This window comes from Spea bombifrons, chromosome 3 (assembly GCF_027358695.1).
Source record: "Spea bombifrons isolate aSpeBom1 chromosome 3, aSpeBom1.2.pri, whole genome shotgun sequence".
NCBI lineage: Eukaryota > Metazoa > Chordata > Amphibia > Anura > Pelobatidae > Spea > Spea bombifrons.
Genome location: NC_071089.1, coordinates 364,590 through 383,140, shown reverse-complemented (window position 1 = coordinate 383,140; position 18,551 = coordinate 364,590). Strand labels below are relative to the sequence as shown.

General features: G+C 59.0%; 3 protein-coding genes across 3 annotated transcripts; 2 read left to right on the top strand and 1 right to left on the bottom strand.

The window, feature by feature from the left end:
• Positions 1-33: 33 nt before the first annotated feature.
• Positions 34-4,884, bottom strand: GTPBP2 (GTP binding protein 2). The gene is made up of 12 exons (XM_053459617.1): positions 4,586-4,884; positions 3,758-3,784; positions 3,421-3,605; positions 3,105-3,213; positions 2,704-2,901; positions 2,215-2,389; positions 1,788-2,007; positions 1,566-1,701; positions 1,416-1,474; positions 1,090-1,261; positions 458-622; positions 34-369 (listed from the first exon to the last, which is right to left on the bottom strand). The coding sequence occupies exons 1-12, from the start codon at positions 4,784-4,786 to the stop codon at positions 205-207; spliced, it is 1,812 nt and encodes a 603-aa protein (XP_053315592.1). The 5' UTR covers positions 4,787-4,884; the 3' UTR covers positions 34-204.
• A 3,074-nt stretch (positions 4,885-7,958) lies between these two features.
• MAD2L1BP (MAD2L1 binding protein) lies at positions 7,959-10,063 on the top strand. The gene is made up of 3 exons (XM_053460585.1): positions 7,959-8,020; positions 8,806-9,024; positions 9,518-10,063. The coding sequence occupies exons 2-3, from the start codon at positions 8,809-8,811 to the stop codon at positions 10,028-10,030; spliced, it is 729 nt and encodes a 242-aa protein (XP_053316560.1). The 5' UTR covers positions 7,959-8,020; positions 8,806-8,808; the 3' UTR covers positions 10,031-10,063.
• A 4,043-nt stretch (positions 10,064-14,106) lies between these two features.
• TCTE1 (t-complex-associated-testis-expressed 1) lies at positions 14,107-18,231 on the top strand. The gene is made up of 4 exons (XM_053460170.1): positions 14,107-14,304; positions 15,608-16,182; positions 17,085-17,534; positions 17,976-18,231. The coding sequence occupies exons 1-4, from the start codon at positions 14,136-14,138 to the stop codon at positions 18,210-18,212; spliced, it is 1,431 nt and encodes a 476-aa protein (XP_053316145.1). The 5' UTR covers positions 14,107-14,135; the 3' UTR covers positions 18,213-18,231.
• The last annotated feature ends 320 nt before the right edge of the window (positions 18,232-18,551 follow it).

The following is an 18,551-nucleotide window of genomic DNA, read 5'->3' as shown; positions in this document are numbered from 1 at the left end:
CCTCTCTCAGTAAAACATGTCGCCGGGGGGGGTATTTTCTTAAATAAAAAGTGGGGGAGACCCTAAAATTTTGGTAAAACTATTGCTCCGGGGGCCAGTTTAATGCATAAATGCGGAACGTCCCTGCGTCCCCCGGGCGACACTGTCCATGGCTGGTGGTTCGGTGTGGAGGGTAGATTTACCCCTCGGCCCCCGGGGCCGGTGTCAGAGTGGCCCTGTGTCAGTTCTGATGGCCTGTAAGCTGCACACGTGGCCGATGCCTTTAGTTAAACCTTCTCTGAAGAGCAGTTTGGTTCCGGGCTTCAGGTACTCCGGGTGCTTAATGAAGCGGAAGCGCAGCAGAGCTTTCTCCCCCGTCCGCAGCTCGTCCTGCAGGGGGAGAGGAGAGTCAGAGGAGGGGGAGAGGAGAGTCAGAGGAGGGGGAGAGGAGAGTCAGAGGAGAGTCGGCTCATCTCACCTTGCCGTGTATGTGCTCCAGGACCGCGGTCTGTCGGACGTTCCCCACGTGCACCGTCACCTGAACCCCGCGCCGGCAGGACGTGGCATGAAACAGAAGCACGATCTCTGCCTCAAACACCCAGCACACCGTGGGCATCATCTCCGGCCCGACCAGCACCATGCCCTGCAGAGACACCACACTCAGGACGAGGACGAGCGAGAGAGGGCGCCCAGGACGAGCGAGAGAGGGCGCCCAGGACGAGCGAGAGAGGGCGCCCAGGACGAGCGAGAGAGGGCGCCCAGGACGAGCGAGAGAGGGCGCCCAGGACGAGCGAGAGGGAGAGAGGGCGCCCAGGACGAGCGAGAGGGAGAGAGGGCGCCCAGGACGAGGACGAGCGAGAGAGAGAGGGCGCCCAGAATGAGGACGAGCGAGAGAGGGCGCCCAGGACGAGGACGAGCGAAAGAGGGCGCTCTCGGGGGAGAGACTGCTCGGTGCAGAGAGACTGCTCTACAGATAAAGCACACAGTCTCCATACTGCCCTGAAGTAGTGTAGAGAGAGAGCACTTAAGACTGCAACCCCCTGGAGTAATAAATACTTATTATGGGGCAAATAGCACCGTGTGACCCGCAGGAGAGACTGACATCCTCACCTTTCGCAGGAGTGATCGGTCAAAGGCACCCAGGGCCAGCGTTGCAGCTTGACCGGCCCGCAGCACTCGGCACGCAGAGCGATTCCTCTGAATACTGCAGACCTTCAGGGGCAGGAAGAGCCCCCCGTCCGTAGGGCCGACCATCAGGTGCTCTCCTTCCTTACACACCCCGCTGTAGGGGATAACACTCCCGGTCAGCGCCTGCTGCCACTCCAATGCCCCTACCCCCTCCAGTCATCACCCGCTGCCGCTCCAATGCCTCGTTCCCACCCTGGTGAGCACCCGCTGCCGCTCCGATGCCCCGTGCCCACCCCGAAGACTCCCACCTGTACAGCGTTCCTCCCACCACCGTCCCCACCTCGGGCACCGTGTAGATTTCATCAACCTGCAAAGAGACAGGATTTGCAGCCGTGAGACCCCCTTGAGCCCGAGTCTCCCCCTCCCCCGTCTATAAAGGGACCCTAGGCGGCACGAACCTGGAACTCCGGCAGCTGCTGCATGAGCTCCTCCTGCTCGCGGCTGTTAGTCAGGGGGGGCAGGATATTCAGGAAGACCTTCAGGAGGTCCAGAGACTCCCCCGACACGCTGGAGAGGGCAAATATCGGGGTAATGCTACGGAGAGAGACAGACTGCCGTGAGACCCCCGGTATACCCCCCACGCTACGAGATGCACGAGGCGCGCCACAACGCTCCCTTACTTTGGAGACTGTGCAAACTGCTGCGCCGCAGTCACCGCGTCATCGTCCGAACGCACCATGAAGGGCAACTTATTACACCCGGGCTGCTTGAGTGTCCGCTCCAGCTGTCTGAGTGTCCGCTCCACGGTGGATGCTGAACAAAGATCCACTTTACTAACCACGAGGAAGAAAGGGACCTTCAGCGCCATGGCGAGACCCAGATGTTCCCGCGTCGTGCCGGCTGCAGCGAGGAAGCAAAGAGACAGCAGGTCAGGAAAAGAGACGGCCGCAGTTATCAACCTAATGGGGTCAACCCAAAGCTTACCCCGACAGCCAGAGGGGGTCGCCCCAAAGCCAGCCAACCCAAAGAGCCTGAGGGGGTCACCCCAAGCCAACCAAGGAAACAGCCCCATCCCTCACCCGATGTGCCCCGCGGCAGGACACTCACCGATCCCCGTGTTGGCGCTCACCACCAGCATGGCGAAGTCCGGGCAGTAACTGGTGAGGCCGAAGATGGTGGTCTTCAGGTACTTGTGATGTCCGGCGAGGTCTATGAACGTGATCATTTTGGAGGCACTTTCACAGATCTGCTCCGCCGTGCGAGACTCGCTGTAATTCACCACCTGCCCCAGGAGAGGACACGGGTCACCCACGGCCCGGCCACGGCCCTCTGACTACAGGACACCCAACCCCTCCCCCGGGGAGGGAAACTCCTCAGTGTCATTACTCCATCTTCTCTATAGCATCTCCCACATACACAACCCCCATCACTCCCATCCACAGCCCTCCTTCCCCTGCCTGTCAGCTCCAAGCAGCCATCCATCTGCCCACCTCCTGCCCCCCAGTTTTCAATCTCCCTCCGACACCCCCTCTCATCTGCCCCAAATCCCCCCTGCACCCCCCCGTATGCCCCATATAACTCGTGCCCCCCCCTCACCTCCCCCTTGCTGTTGAAGCCCAGGATCTCGAAGCTGATGCTGGACGTGCGGCCGGACTGGATCTCGTGGAGGTGGCGGAAGAGGTTGAGGCGCGCGCGGCCACGGCCGTTGTCCAGCTCCCCCTGGGTCAGAACACCCAGCAGGGTGGACTTTCCGGAGTCCACGTTCCCCAGAACCGCAACCCGCAGATCCAGGAACTGCAAGGACACAAAGACGTTCCCCGTGAGTCACGGAGCGGCTCGTACCCCACACCACGTCTGCCCCGGGAGCCCACTTTCCTCAACCCCCCCCTTCCAGCCCACTAATAGAGCGTAATGCGCGACGGACCCGGAGGCGACGCCTGCAGCGATCGCCAGACCCCCCCCCCAGCCGGTACCGGTCCAGTTTCCGTGGCCATTACCTGCTGATTATCCGGCACTTTCCGGATCAGGACCTCCGTGATTTTCCTGGGGCTGCCGCTGTCGTAGTCCACCTCCCGTTCACGCAGGACGGTGAGATCTGCCCCGACCCTGCAGGGCAACAAGGAGTGAGCGGGAGAAGCACAGAGGGAGCTGGCAAATCCCTGGGCCTGGAGCACGCGGGGAGCTGCAGAGCATTCAAGAGCCTTAAGCTGGGGCGCAGAGCCTTAAATACCCCACCTCGCCCCGTGACATCGAGCTGCCCCGGGGGGGGGGCGAGATCTATACTGGGGGGCGTACACCTCGTGCGCTCCGTACTTCTCTGCCATGCGGTGCAGGGTGAGCATCGACGCTCTCATCTCCTCCTCGGACAGTCCCACCAGCAGCCCGTTATCCTCCACGCCGATCTGGTAGACGGCCTCGCCACGGCCCTCCTGCAGCCGCCACTTCATCTGCGTCACCAGGTGCTCGAAGCGGTACTGCGAGGGGTTAACCAGCTTCAGCTGCGGGGAGAGAACGGCGCAGGCTCAGAACCGGCCACTGTGCCAGGCGCCGCCGCCCAGCGCTGGGGGCAGACGCGGGGAGACCGCAGCCCCGGGGGCAGACCGCGGCCCCGGGGGCAGACGAGGGGAGACCGCGGCAGGGCTGCACTCACCTTATACTCGATGTTTCCATCCTCTGCCTGAAACAAAGCACAGAACAGGGGTATTAGCGGGGCAAGAAACAGCAGCACAGGGGTTAATGCCACTAGCACAAAAGTCAGTAATCCAAGGGTTAAGCCAGGACAAGGTGTGGGCCGTACCACGCGGAGCGTCGGGGCACGCACTGGAGGGAGGAGCATACCCCCAGCTCCCACTACTACGGGGGGGCAGCGGGTCTAGAAATACCCCCAGCTCCCACTCCTACAGGGGCAGCGGGTCTAGAAATACCCCCAGCTCCCTCCCCAACAGGGGGCAGAGGGTCTAGAAATACCCCCAGCTCCCACTCCTACAGGGGCAGCGGGTCTAGAAATACCCCCAGCTCCCACTCCTACAGGGGCAGCGGGTCTAGAAATACCCCCGGCTTTGTTGTTATTACCCACCCTTCTCCCAGGAAAGGGGCCGGGCTGTGTTGTTATTACCCCCACCACCACCGGGAAAGGGGCCGGGCTGTGTTGTTATTACCCCCACCACCACCGGGAAAGGGGCCGGGCTGTGTTGTTATTACCCCCACCACCACCGGGAAAGGGGCCGGGCTGTGTTGTTATTACCCCCCTTCCCAGGTAAGGGGCAGGGCTTTGTTGTTATTACCCCCACCACCAGCAGGAAAGGGGCCAGGCTGTGTTGTTATTAACCCCCCACCACCGGGAAAGGGGCTGGGCTTTGTTGTTATTACCCCCCCACCACCACCGGGAAAGGGGCTGGGCTTTGTTGTTATTACCCCCCACCACCGGGAAAGGGGCTGGGCTTTGTTATTATTACCCGGGGAAGGAGCAGGTTCTCACCTCGGGGGGTAGGTAGGGCGGGTTGTTGCTCTTGGTCCGGCCTCGGCCTTTCCCCGTTTTCTTCCCCTTGGCGGCTGCTTTGCCCCGAGCTCCCGCGCTCCCTCCCGTCGGTCCGAACAACTCAAACACTCGCGGTTCCATTCCCCCTCCGGCCCTGCGGCCTGCTCCTCCTGCCTGGCACGGAACGCCCAGCGCGGGCATCAGGCACCTGCGGTGCGCGCCTATTCTCTCTACTGCTCCCCCCGGGCACAATTCTGAGGTGACAGCGAGGATCCGGCCAAATAGCCAGGCCGAGCCACGCCTACCGGTCACCCCGGAAACCAATCAGCAGAACGCAATCCTACAAGCACCGCACCCACCGGCCGTCATCCGCAACCAATCAGCAGTATGCAGTGCTACGCGGGCCACGCCCAGATCAACAGAAAACATCTGATCGCTGACAGCTCAAAATGTTTGGCGAAATAACCCCGCCTACCGCTATGCCCGTCCAATACTACGACATTGTTTATGCCCCGCCTACTAAGCTTGGTAAAAGAGACCGAAATCCACGTCACTTTCAAAACTCCGCCTGTAGCAGCCGCGTGTAAACCATCTGTCCCCGCCCCTTTCCCTATTGCATCAGCGGCAGAGCATGCTGGGAGCTGTAGTCTTTGCAAGGTCAGCGATGTCACAGGGTGTGGGGGCTCAGTCCCTGCCCTACTCAACTAACCCTGTCGGGAAGGGGAAAAACCCAGACAAATGCCCCAGCAACAGTGCATGAGCCACCCAGTACCACACCACACAGACCCAGCAACATGAGGAGGTACAGAAAGGATCCGGTCCTGCCGGATGCACCTATAAAGGAATTAAAACAGTTAATAAATACTATACACCCCGGGGGGGGGGGGGTATTAGTGACCGGAGCTACCCCATCTGGGACACCCGCCCTGAACAGATTATGTGATTATTAGCAGGTTATTGGGGTAACCCATTCAGAACCTGCCCCTCAGCCGTCCCGTCGCCCGTCTCTCCTGCTGTAAAGACTCAAACCTTAATCAGTCGTTGGTCTCGTCTTAGATTCAGGAGCCGTATGTCTATCCCATGCATGTTTAATCCCCTCACTGTATTACCCTCTACCACTTCTGCTGGGAGTCTGCTCCACTTACCTACCACCCTCTCAGTAAAGTAAAACTCCGTCTGATTCTATCTTGTTCGCCGAAAGCTACGTTTTGGGGTATTTTCAGCTGTAAAACCCCTGGTTTGTGAAACCTGCGTGCGCCGGGCTGTTGGCTGAAGCTGTTTTGCGATAATAATATTAAAAAAAAAATAGAAAATGAAACTTCAAAAAATACAGTTTAACCCCCCCCCTCACTGGGGACTGGACTGATGGAGTGGAGACTCTTGGCAGCTATGGGGCTGTAATGCGGATACATGTTTTGGTCAGAGTGAATGTGATGAAACTCGGAGTAATCGGCAGAAAAATCCCAAATGACATCATCCGCTGATTACAGCGAGTCACGTGTCTGGAGACAAAGGGCACGGCCCGCTAAACGGCGACGGCGAGAAGGAGATATATAGAAACAGATATAATACGCTGTGTGCGGGCGGCCCAAGAGCTAGCAATCTGCAGGCCGGTGTCCAGGGGACGATCAGCGTATAAATAATTAACAATCTATGAAGTTATTCTGGTGCAAAGGCTGAGATCTGGTCTCATTGTCATAGCAACCAATGGCATATTCCACTGGTTGCTATGGTGATAAGACCGTTTTTACATGTAACCCCCTGCTTCTGGTGCAGTCACACATGTTTAGATGTATGTGCTGGGGTGGGCCCCAGGGAGACGCGGCTGGCCGTGTACACAGGAGATCGGTAACACGGACACGGCTATTTATAGCCCAGGTCATATAACACGTTCACAGATTTCATAACACGCTTTCCCGTCACCAACCTCCACGCGTGGCTGGAAGCAGGACTGGCGCAGGACTCCGCAGGCCATCACCGGGTGCGCTAACATGAAGCTGTCCCCTAAAAGATGGCGCAGTGGGGTGAAAAAACACCCGTAAATTACATACATCAGAGGGGCGAAAGTAAAGTGAGGAAGTATTACTTTACTGAGAGGGTAGTGGATCCATGGAATGGCCATACCTGGGAACTCTCCGGGTATAGCCAGGTCTTGACACCCCCACTCCCTGCCCATTTTCCCTTTAAATACATAGTAACATAGTTACCCTTCTACCCAACCTTCCTATTCTTGATCCAAAAGGCGGCAAAAAAACCCTAATTAAGTGACTTCTGCCATCAGGGGGGGGGAAATTCCAAGAGGCGATGGGATTTCCCGTTGGATCGAGAAGCTCTAAAATATTAATGTTATTCTATTTATATCCCTGTGTGTCCTGCCTTTCTAAGAAAATATCCAGAGCCTGTTGAAGGCATCGGATGTATTGGATTACCGCCTCCCTTGGCAGTGGATTCCGTACCTTTATTGTCCTCACTGTAAAGAATCTCTTCCTTTGTCGTCAGCGGAAATACACCCGACGTCAACGGGAACGCCCCAGACATCAGCGGGAACGCCCATTGACATCAGCGGGACATCCCACGGGAGGGCCCACCGACATCACGGGACCGCCCACCAACATCAGTGGGCAGTCCTGGCTGCGTCCCGCAAAAGAAGGGTCTGGGTAGGCGGAGCCCAGAAGTTCCCAGGGATGGCCCTCCAGCAGCTCATCATCATACAGAGCGCTGCTAGGGGGTGTGGTTAGAGGCGTGGATGGGGGTGGGGCATTTAGAAGAAGAATAATGAGTTTTAATTACCCCGTTTAATTCATAAAGTCATTTCCTGCTGTTTCTATACACATTATCGGGAACTTTAGGGCTGTAGAACCCTGCGATCCCCTCATACCCAGCAAACATTCTCACCTCCAAGAGGAGAGGGGCATCAGGGGTGGGGGAGAGGGGCATCAGGGGAGAGGGGTAAAAGGGAAGGGGGTATCAGAGAGGATAGAGGGGCACCAGAGGAGGATAGACACGTATCAGGGAAGGGGAGAGGGGTATGGGGGTGAGAGAGGGCATCAGGGGAGGAGGGAAGGGCATCAGGGGAGGAGAGAGGCATCAGAGGAGGAGAGAGGGGTTTCAAGGGGGGCATCAGGGGAGTAGAGGGGGCATCAGTCAAGGAGAGAGGGGCACCAGAGGTTTAAAACCTAAAGAGGGATTAAACAAACGAAGCAGACACCGGTATGTATAATTGATCAGCCGCATCCCGATCATCAGGGCATTCTGCCCAAACCAAAGATGGCTGCCGGGTGCAACAGGCGCTAACGGGTATCACGGGATTGTAGGGGAAGTGGGCGGGTCGCAGTGACAGCACCTGGCTTCGTATACGTCATTAAGACGGGAAGCGGAAGTGACGCTGATGGTTTGAATTCGGGTTCCCCGGGATCCTCGACTTCGGTCGCTGAAGTGAGTTACAGAAACAATCACCCGGTAACTGGGGCAGGCGGATATAGGGTTAAACATCACTGGGGCAGTGAGTGGGGTAGGCGGGTATAGGGTTAAACATCACGGGGGCAGTGACCGGGGCAGGCGGATATTAGGGTAAATATGATGAGGGGTGTCAGCGGCTGCTGTGTATGTGGGGTAAATATTGGGGAGCAGGTGGGTACAGGGGTAACTATTAGGGGGGTGACTGGGGCAGGTGGGTACAGGGGTAACTATTAGGGGGGTGACTGGGGCAGGTGGGTACAGGGGTAACTATTAGGGGGGTGACTGGGGCAGGTGGGTACAGGGGTAACTATGAGTGTTTGAGCGTTGGGGAGCAGGTGGGTATAGGGGTATTAGGGGCAAGTGTTGGCTCTGGTAGGGATAGTCGGGTGTTTGGTGAAAGTACCCCGGGGTGGGGTTTTTCTGCCGGTTGTGCTGCGGAGTTGGGGCAGATCCGCCTGCTGTGGATGGAATTCGCAGTAGATAATAGTACCGAGTACCAGGCATTACGTTGAGATGTAGGCCGGTGTTTGGGCGCATTTTTGGGTTCATAACTGCTAGAAAAGGTTCCGTATAAATTTTGCTTTTTTAGTGCCTGCTGCTCCGCGACGCCCCGACACGATCCCCCGACACGATCCCCCGACACGATCCCAGCCGCTACGGTCTGGGGCAGAACTGCGATCGTAAGATCCGGTCCGGGTTGTTTTCTTGACGCAGCGACCCCCCCCCCAGGGTTGTTATTGAGTCTCTGTCTCCCCTTACAGAGAATGGAGAGGCCCGAGCCAGACGTACCCCCCAGGAGACCCCGCGGCCACCCGCAGTGCGCCCCCGACGAGCGCGCCATCTCGGTTGTGTTTCCTGGACTTGTGACCCGGGAGAGCTGTTACCGCTTCACATGCGAGCTCCTCAAACACATCCTGCACCAGCGCTTCCAGCTCCCCCTGCCATACGAGCAGCTCGTGCTATTCACCAAAAAGCAACCGGTGAGTCCCATTCCCGTACCCCTGTCTCCACTCGACCGCCCGCCCCCGTCTCCGCCCCCCGACCCCCCCGTCTCCGCTCGCCCCCCGACCCCCCCGTCTCCGCTCGCCCCCCTACCCCCGTCTCCGCTCGCCCCCCTACCCCCGTCTCCGCTCGCCCCCTACACCCCCGTCTCAGCTCGCCTCCCTACCCCCCCGTCTCCGCTCGCCCCCCTACCCCCCGTCTCCGCTCGCCCCCCTACCCCCCGTCTCCGCTCGCCCCCCTACCCCCCGTCTCCGCTCGCCCCCTACCCCCCCGTCTCCGCTCGCCCCCCTACCCCCTGTCTCCGCTCGCCCATATACTCCCCCGTCTCCGCTCCCCCAACTACCCCCCGTCTCCGCTGTGCATTTACCCCCCCTTTCTCCCTTCACAAGCCGGAATCCCTCCATGTGCCGCCTGGTTCCCCGCGGTGCCTGTCTCTTCCGGGTGTTATTTCCTATCCTCTCGCGTTCGCAGGCCGGTGACGACGCGGTGCGGAGATGCGGCCGGGCAGAGGCTACAGACTCCCGGCAGTGCCAGCGCGCCATGTCTGACCTGGAGGAGTTACTGACGCAGCTGGAATCCCTGTTCACCCTGACGCCGGTGCCGCGGGTCCTGCTCCTGCTGGGAGGCAGCCCCATGAACCCCAAGGAGATGTATGAGATAGACATGGAGGGGGTGCAGGTGGGGAACGGGGAGCAGAGCCTGAGCGCCCGGCCGTGTCTCCGGCAGATCTTCCGCTCCCTCTTCGTGGCGGACCCCTTCAGCGACCTGCGCTCCACGTCCCTCATGAGCCTCGTAGTAATGGTGCTGGCGCACAGGGACTGCGGAACGGACTGGTTTCGCCCAAAGCTCAATTTCAAGGTGCCGAGCCGGGGGCGCGCGCTGACCGTGCGGCTGTCCTGCAGCGAAGCCCAAACCCTGGCCCCGGGCGGCACGGACTTCGTCTGGTTCCAGGCGCCGCTAACCGTCAAAGGCTTTCAGAACTGAGACTTTTACCTGCTGGTGTGGAGGACTCCACAGGGGGGCGCTGCCCCCCCCCCTCGCGGGGCCTGGCGCTGCCCCCCCCCCCTCGCGGGGCCTGGCGCTGCCCCCCCCCCTCGCGGGGCCTGGCGCTGCCCCCCCCCCCCTCGCGGGGCCTGGCGCTGCCCCCCCCCTCGCGGGGCCTGGCGCTGCCCCCCCCCTCGCGGGGCCTGGCGGAGCAGCCGCTGCAGGAAAGGCCTCGCTTCGCTATTTTAATCACTATTTTTATTTTATATCCTCTCAGGGCCGGGAATGTACTCTGTAACAATGCAAATGCTAATGATGTGGGGGTCGCTAATTTGAAGTGCGATCTGTGGACTGCATAGAGGGGTACCGGAGCATCGTATACTGACCTCGGGGGGTGTATAGCGTGGGTAATATTTTTAATGGTTGGAATAAACACAGATGCTGGTTTTATAACCATAGACTACTCGGTGCTTTACTCCCGGAGCGCGGCGACCCTCTGGGGGGGCCTCCAGATGGATGGCGCTGCTGGGCATGACCAAGACACCAGCGTCGGAAGTAACAGGACACGTGTAGATTTAATGTATAGATAAATAAGCGAGCCGGCCCCCTGTATAAAGTATAGATAAATCGGCGAGCCGGCCCCCTGTATAATGTATAGATAAATCGGCGAGCCGGCCCCCTGTATAAAGTATAGATGAATCAGCGAGCCGGCCCCCTGTATAATGTATAGATAAACCGGCGAGCCAGCCCCCTGTATAATGTATAGATAAATCAGTGACCGACCCCCTGTATAATGTATAGATAAATCAGTGACCGGCCCCCTGTATAATGTATAGATAAATCAGTGACCGGCCCCACTATAATGTATAGATAAATCAGTGACCGGCCCCCTGTATAATGTATAGATAAATCAGTGACCGGCCCCACTATAATGTATAGATAAATCAGCGAGCCGGCCCCTGTATAATGTATAGATAAATCAGTGACCGGCCCCCTGTATAATGTATAGATAAATCAGTGACGGGCCCCCTGTATAATGTATAGATAAATCAGTGACCGGCCCCCTGTATAATGTATAGATAAATCAGTGACCGGCCCCCTGTATAATGTATAGATAAATCAGTGACCGGCCCCTGTATAATGTATAGATAAATCAGTGACCGGCCCCTGTATAATGTATAGATAAATCAGTGACCGGCCCCTGTATAATGTATAGATAAATCAGTGACCGGCCCCCTGTATAATGTATAGATAAATCAGTGACCGGCCCCCTGTATAATGTATAGATAAATCAGTGACCGGCCCCTGTATAATGTATAGATAAATCAGTGACTGGCCCCCTGTATAATGTATAGATAAATCAGTGACCGGCCCCTGTATAATGTATAGATAAATGTCTGTCTCCGTTATTGATTCTGTGGCGCTGTCATACGCCGTGGTGCTGTAGGGCAGGATGGGCCCTTCTTCTCTGGTGAATCTCATTTCCGATTGTTATCCGGAGAAGACGAGTGGAGCGCTGCCGTCGGGGCTGGTTCCGGCTGTCGGGGCTGGTTCCGGCTGTCGGGGCTGGTTCCGGCTGTCGGGGCCGGGTCGGACCGTCGCGCCAACCGCAAAGCATCCCCAGACCGTCCATGTGTGGAGCGGCTTCTCAGCTAAGGGAGAGGGAAGAAGAACCAACGCATCCTTCAACTTCTCCCAACCATCCAGGAGCGCTTTGCCGACGACCGATGCCTTTTCCAGCGTGATGGAGCAGCAGCCGTAAGATTCATAACTAAGTGGCTCGGGGAACAAAACATCGACCCTTCGGGTCCACGGCCAGCAAACTCCCCACAGCTTAATGGTGAATCCCAATCCGCAAACACAGACCCCAGAACCCGATAAACTCCCAGGGTGGACTGCGGGGGCCAACACCGCAAATATCCACACTTTGCATAAACGTAATGGAGTTGTCATGAAATGCTGGTAATTATACTTCAGTGTTACCATGGTAACATCTGACAAACATATCTAAAGCAGAAGATAACCGGGACCCCCTCCCCGGCCGCGTCCCGCCTGTCTATCGGTCGTGGGCTGCTCTGTGCACGCCGGTTATTACCGGTTAATGTATCGGCAGTATAAAATACGCGCTCTCTGTATAATAGTATGTGAATAGGGCTGCGCAAGCACAGACCCTGCCAATCCCATCACACTCAGCCAGCGGGGTAGCCTCCGTAACTATCCCCTCACTGGGCTTTGATAAAGTGATTGGCTGAGGGCGAGGAAAGGGCGGAGACGGATTCACTACCAATCAAAGGCAGCTTCTCCCGTTTGTCTCCATGGGAACCCGCCGCTTATTTGGTTGCTGTGGAAACGGTAGCAGCCGCCACTGGAGCCGTGGAGACAGGTAACGGGGTAAAGGGGCCACGCAAGTACCGGGGGCCACAGGGGCCAGACATGTAATGGGCGGAGTAGAGGGACCCCAAAGGTTACAGAGTCAGAGGTGGCCATGTGACGCGGGGTACAGGGGCCACACCGCGGTGGGGTTCACCGAAAAGCCCGCGGCCCCCGTTGGCCCCAGCAGACACAGTCAGGTATAACCCCCAACCTCCTATCTACCCCAATCTACCCACTGTCCACCCCCATCTACCCCAACCTCCTATGTACCCCAATCTACCCACTGTCCACCCCCCATCTACCCCCAACCTCCTATCTACCCCATCTACCCACTGTCCACCCCCCATCTACCCCAACCTCCTATCTACCCCAATCTACCCACTGTCCACCCCCCATCTACCCCCAACCTCCTATCTACCCCAATCTACCCACTGTCCACCCCCCATCTACCCCCAACCTCCTATCTACCCCAATCTACCCACTGTCCACCCCCCATCTACCCCCAACCTCCTATCTACCCCATCTACCCACTGTCCACCCCCCATCTACCCCCAACCTCCTATCTACCCCAATCTACCCACTGTCCACCCCCCATCTACCCCCAACCTCCTATCTACCCCAATCTACCCACTGTCCACCCCCCATCTACCCCCAACCTCCTATCTACCCCAATCTACCCACTGTCCACCCCCCATCTACCCCCAACCTCCTATCTACCCCAATCTACCCACTGTCCACCCCCCATCTACCCCCAACCTCCTATCTACCCCAATCTACCCACTGTCCACCCCCCATCTACCCCCAACCTCCTATCTACCCCAATCTACCCACTGTCCACCCCCCATCTACCCCCAACCTCCTATCTACCCCAATCTACCCACTGTCCACCCCCCATCTACCCCCAACCTCCTATCTACCCCAATCTGCCCTCTACCCACAGTCCACCCCACCATCTACCCTCTACCTCCTATCTACCCCCAATCTACCCTCTACCCACCATCCGCCCCACCATCTACCCTCTACCTGGTGCAGCTGACCCCCTGCTATGGTTGTGCTGGATCTTTAACCTTCCCCAATGGGTGGTCCCGCTCCCACTCAATGCACCCTCTATCCCACGTGCCTTCCCTCCCCAGGTGCTCCTGCCCTCCCCTCTAACCTATGTGTTTAACCCCAGGTGGTCCTGCACCCCCTCTAACCCATATATTTACCCCCAGGTGGTCCTGCACCTCCTCTAACCCATGAATTTAACCCAGGAGGTCCTGCACCCCCTCTAACCCATGTATTTACCCCCAGGTGGTCCTGCACCCCCTCTAACCCATGTATTTACCCCAAGGTGGTCCTTCACCCCCTCTAACCCATGTATTTACCCCCAGGTGGTCCTGCACCCCCTCTAACCCATGTATTTACCCCAAGGTGGTCCTTCACCCCCTCTAACCCATGTATTTACCCCCAGGTGGACCTGGACCCCCTCTAATCCATGTATTTACCCCCAGGTGGTCCTGCGCGGCCTCTAACCCATGTATTTACCCCCAGGTGGTCCTGCGCGGCCTCTAACCCATGTATTTACCCCCAGGTGGTCCTGCACCCCCTCTAACCCATGTATTTACCCCCAGGTGGTCCTGTGCGGCCTCTAACCCATGTATTTACCCCCAGGTGGTCCTGCGCGGCCTCTAACCCATGTGTTCATCCCCCAGGAATGCACCTGTAAGCCCAGTCTTGCCCCATCCTCACGATGCCGGGGTCTTCGGATGCAGTGGCGCCGCTGCCTGTGAGGGGCAGGAACCCGACCACTGACCTAAGGAAGATGCGCAGAATCATCAGCGAGGACCCAGGGTGGTCTCTGGCCCTCGTGGCCCCGCTCAGCGAACTCTGTCTGCAGCACATTGTCAAGAACTTTGAGCGTAAGTCGATGATTAACCCCCGATAAGATAATCTGCCCCATGTGGGGGATGTTTGGCTCCGGAAATCAGTGGTGGTGTGTCAGAGTGGTGGTGTGTGTGGGGGATGACGGGTGTGTGTGAGTGAGTGGCGGTGTGAGTGGTGGTGTGGGGGTGTGTGTGGGGGGAATGACGGGGTGTGTGTGTGAGTGGTGGCGTGTGTGGGGGATGACGGGGTGTGTGTGTGAGTGAGTGGCGGTGTGAGTGGTGGTGTGGGGGTGTGTGTGGGGGGAATGACGGGGTGTGTGTGTGAGTGGTGGCGTGTGTGGGGGATGACGGGGTGTGTGTGAGTGAGTGAGTGGCGGTGTGAGTGGTGGTGTGTGTGTGTCAGAGTGGTGGTGTGTGGGGGATGACGGGGTGTGTGTGTGAGTGGTGGTGTGTGTGGAGGATGACGGGGTGTGTGTGTGAGTGGTGGTGTGTGTGGGGGATGACGGGGTGTGTGTGAGTGGTGGTGTGTGTGGGGGATGACGGGGTGTGTGTGTGAGTGAGTGGCGGTGTGAGTGGTGGTGTGGGGGTGTGTGTGGGGGGGATGACGGGGTGTGTGTGTGAGTGGTGGTGTGTGTGGGGGATGACGGGGTGTGTGTGTGAGTGAGTGGCGGTGTGAGTGGTGGTGTGGGGGTGTGTGTGGGGGGGATGACGGGGTGTGTGTGTGAGTGGTGGCGTGTGAGGGGGATGACGGGCTGTGAGTGAGTGAGTGGCGGTGTGAGTGGTGGTGTGTGTGTGTGTGTGAGTGGTGGTGTGTGTGGGGGATGACGGGGTGTGTGTGTGAGTGGTGGCGTGTGAGGGGGATGACGGGCTGTGAGTGAGTGAGTGGCGGTGTGAGTGGTGGTGTGTGTGTGTGTGTGAGTGGTGGTGTGTGTGGGGGATGACGGGGTGTGTGTGTGAGTGAGTGAGGGTGTGATGGTTTGAGGGTTAATTCCTGCGGCGTTATATAACAGCCCCCCCCCCCCCCCCGAGGCAGTCAGCGGGTAACGAGGACCTTTCACTGATGGAAGAAACGCTCCTAAATTATTCATAACCCCCGTGTATCCGCCGCGCGCCGGAGCAGATGGGGGCTGGGGAGGAATAACCCAGAAAGGGCAGATACGGTCCTAGCAGGAGCCATATGCCTATCCCATGCCTCTACCTCTTCTGCCAGGAGGCTCTTCCCCTTATCCACCACCCCTTCAATGAAACAAAGCATCCCAGCCCTGTAGCAGCAGTGAGGGGTAAGCGGTGCGGGGCCCGGCGGGGCTCCTTTCATTCTCCGTGTCTCGTTTGCCCGCAGGGAACCCCGTCGTGGACGAGCTGCTCCCCAAGCACAGGGCCAAAGTTCTGTCCGGCCTCTCGCCGGGGCTGCCGCTGCGGGTCACGGCCGGCCTCATCGGCCACGACGACTACTGGAGGCGCTGCTGCGGCGAGCGCTGGGGCCCCTGCGACGTCTCCCGGCACGGCGGCAGCTGGAAGAGGCTGTTCTTCGAGCGACACCTCCAGAACCTCATCGAGTGCTTCATCCCCGACCTGACCGGCCCCGGGGCCATCTTGGAGGTGGCAGAGTGTGGCAGGGACCACGTGAAGAAGCTGGACATCCAGCAGCTGCTGCCTCCTGTGAGGCTCGAGGTTAAGAAGGAGGAAGAGACCGATGAGGCTTCTGACTCGGGGAGTGACGCCGGCTCGGAGCTGCCTTCCATGGACCACTTCTCCCTGCGGCTGATCGCGGCGTCCCTGGCCGGCCTGGAGGAGCTTCACCTGGTGTACGGCGTCAAGGGCTGCGGCATGAACTTCGAGTGGAAGCTCTTCTGCTTTACGGAGCGAGACTGCAGCGATCTCGCCGGGGCGCTCACACTGCTGAAAAACCTCAAGGTGAACGGTCACGCCGGGCCAGTCTGCGTTTCCAGCTGATTCCAGGGGTAGATGAGTGGAACAGCCTCCCAGCAGAGGTGGCAGAGGGGATTAAACATGCATGGGATAGACATACGGCTCCTGAATCTAAGACGAGACCAACGACTGATTAAGGTTTGAGTCGTTACAGACTGGGTGGGCCGACGGGGGCCGGCAGCTTCTGGGCGTCTATTGTGAGTATTATTAGAGGCTGGTGGGAGAGCGCGGGGCTCTGGCCGGTCTCTCGGCGACGATCTCTCACGGTCTCTCAATGGTGGTCTCTCGGCGGCGGTCTCTCATTGATGGTCTCTCAGCGGTGGTCTCTGGTGGTCTCTCAGTGATGGTCTCTCGGCGACGATCTCTCGCGGCCTCTCAGTTACGGTCTCTCGGCGGCTGTCTCTCAGTGATGGTCTCTTGGCGGCTGTCTCTGGTGGTCTCTCGGCAGCTGTCTCTCAGTGACGGTCTCTTGGCGGCTGTCTCTGGTGGTCTCTCGGCAGCTGTCTCTCAGTGATGGTCTCTCGGCGACGATCTCTCGCGGCCTCTCAGTGACGGTCTCTCGGCGGCTGTCTCTGGTGGTCTCTCGGCAGCTGTCTCTCAGTGACGGTCTCTTGGCGGCTGTCTCTGGTGGTCTCTCGGCAGCTGTCTCTCAGTGACGGTCTCTTGGCGGCTGTCTCTGGTGGTCTCTCGGCAGCTGTCTCTCAGTGATGGTCTCTCGGCGACGATCTCTCGCGGCCTCTCAGTGACGGTCTCTCGGCGGCTGTCTCTCAGTGACGGTCTCTTGGCGGCTGTCTCTGGTGGTCTCTCGGCAGCTGTCTCTCAGTGATGGTCTCTCGGCGGCAGTCTCTGGTGGTCTCTCAGTGACGGTCTCTCGCACTCTCTTTCAGGTCTTCAGACTCCACCGCAGTAGAGTGCAGGACGAGGCGGTCCGCGTCCTCGTCGCGAGTTTGTTGGATCTCCCATCTCTGAGCCGCCTCGACCTCTCCCACAACCTCATCTCGGACCGAGGGGCCCGGGCCGTCGGCAAGCTGGTGGCGCGGGGCCATCTGCGGGCCCTGAACCTGTGTAACAACAACGTGCGGCACCGCGGGGCCCAAGCCCTCGCGCACGCGCTGTCTCACAGCAACGCTCTCACCGCCCTCAACCTGCGGCTCAATCGCATCGGGGACGAGGGGGCGCAGTCTCTCTGCCGCGCTCTCCTGCACAACACCAGCCTGACGACGCTCCACCTCGGCAGCAACGAGCTGTCGGAGCCCACGGCCGCCGCGCTCTCCCAGCTGCTGTCTCAGAACACGTCTCTGCAGAGCGTCAGCCTCTCCTGTAACCGCATCGGCCCGGTACGTGTGTCCAACACCCCCCCAACTCACACCGGGCGTGCCCCCCCACGCACATGCGGCCCCCCACCACTACCACTGAGTGCCCCCAACTCACACCGAGCGTGCCCCCCCAACTCACACCGAGCGTGCCCCCCTCAACGCACATGCGGGCCCCCCCCACTACCACTGAGTGCCCCCAACTCACACCGAGCGTGCCCCCCCAACTCACACCGAGCGTGCCCCCCTCAACGCACATGCGGGCCCCCCCCACTACCACTGAGTGCCCCCAACTCACACCGAGCGTGCCTCCCCAACTCACACCGAGCGTGCCCCCCAACGCACATCCGGGCCCCTCCACTACCACTGAGTGCCCCCCCAACTCACACCGAGCGTGCCCCCCAACTCACTCCCAGCCCCCCAACCCACAGCGAGTGCCCCCTGTAACGCCGTGGTTCTCCGCAGGACGGGGGGAAGCAGCTGCTGGACGGCGTGTCGCAGAATCGCGTTCTCTTGGAGTTGGACGTCCGGCTGGCGGCCGCGGGGCAGGAGAGCGACTTCCTCATCCAACAGACCCTGCGCGGCAACCGGGAGCGCGCCGGACGGGAGGCTGACCGGGGGGCCCCGCGCACCGGACGGGAGGCTGACCGGGGGGCCCCGCGTGGCCCCCAGTATAGTGCAAAGAGCCTCATTTCACAATAAACGTTATTCTGTTCTTCAGACACAACCAGTGACGGGAGCTTTATACATTATCTATACATTATACAGGGGCCCCGGCCCGCTTATATATCTATACATTATACAGGGGCCCCGGCCCGCTTATATATCTATACATTATACAGGGGCCCCGGCCCGCTTATATATCTATACATTATACAGGGGCCCCGGCCCGCTTATATATCTATACATTATACAGGGGGCCGGTCACTGATTTATCTATACATTATACAGGGGGCCGGTCACTGATTTATCTATACATTATACAGGGGCTGGTCACTGATTTATCTATACATTATACAGGGGGCCGGTCACTGATTTATC

Bases quoted from the DNA above. Each gene is read 5' to 3' on its own strand.
- GTPBP2 (XM_053459617.1), bottom strand. From the start codon at position 4,786: ATGCCCGCGCTGGGCGTTCCGTGCCAGGCAGGAGGAGCAGGCCGCAGG. The intron at 1,262-1,415 runs GTGGGAGTCTTC...TATCCCCTACAG, and splicing joins GTGGGAGGAACGCTGTACAG to CGGGGTGTGTAAGGAAGGAG. The intron at 623-1,089 runs GTGAGGATGTCA...GTGTCTCTGCAG, and splicing joins ACCGATCACTCCTGCGAAAG to GGCATGGTGCTGGTCGGGCC.
- MAD2L1BP (XM_053460585.1), top strand. From the start codon at position 8,809: ATGGAGAGGCCCGAGCCAGACGTACCCCCCAGGAGACCCCGCGGCCAC. The intron at 9,025-9,517 runs GTGAGTCCCATT...TCGCGTTCGCAG, and splicing joins TATTCACCAAAAAGCAACCG to GCCGGTGACGACGCGGTGCG.
- TCTE1 (XM_053460170.1), top strand. From the start codon at position 14,136: ATGCCGGGGTCTTCGGATGCAGTGGCGCCGCTGCCTGTGAGGGGCAGG. The intron at 14,305-15,607 runs GTAAGTCGATGA...GTTTGCCCGCAG, and splicing joins CATTGTCAAGAACTTTGAGC to GGAACCCCGTCGTGGACGAG. The intron at 16,183-17,084 runs GTGAACGGTCAC...ACTCTCTTTCAG, and splicing joins CACTGCTGAAAAACCTCAAG to GTCTTCAGACTCCACCGCAG.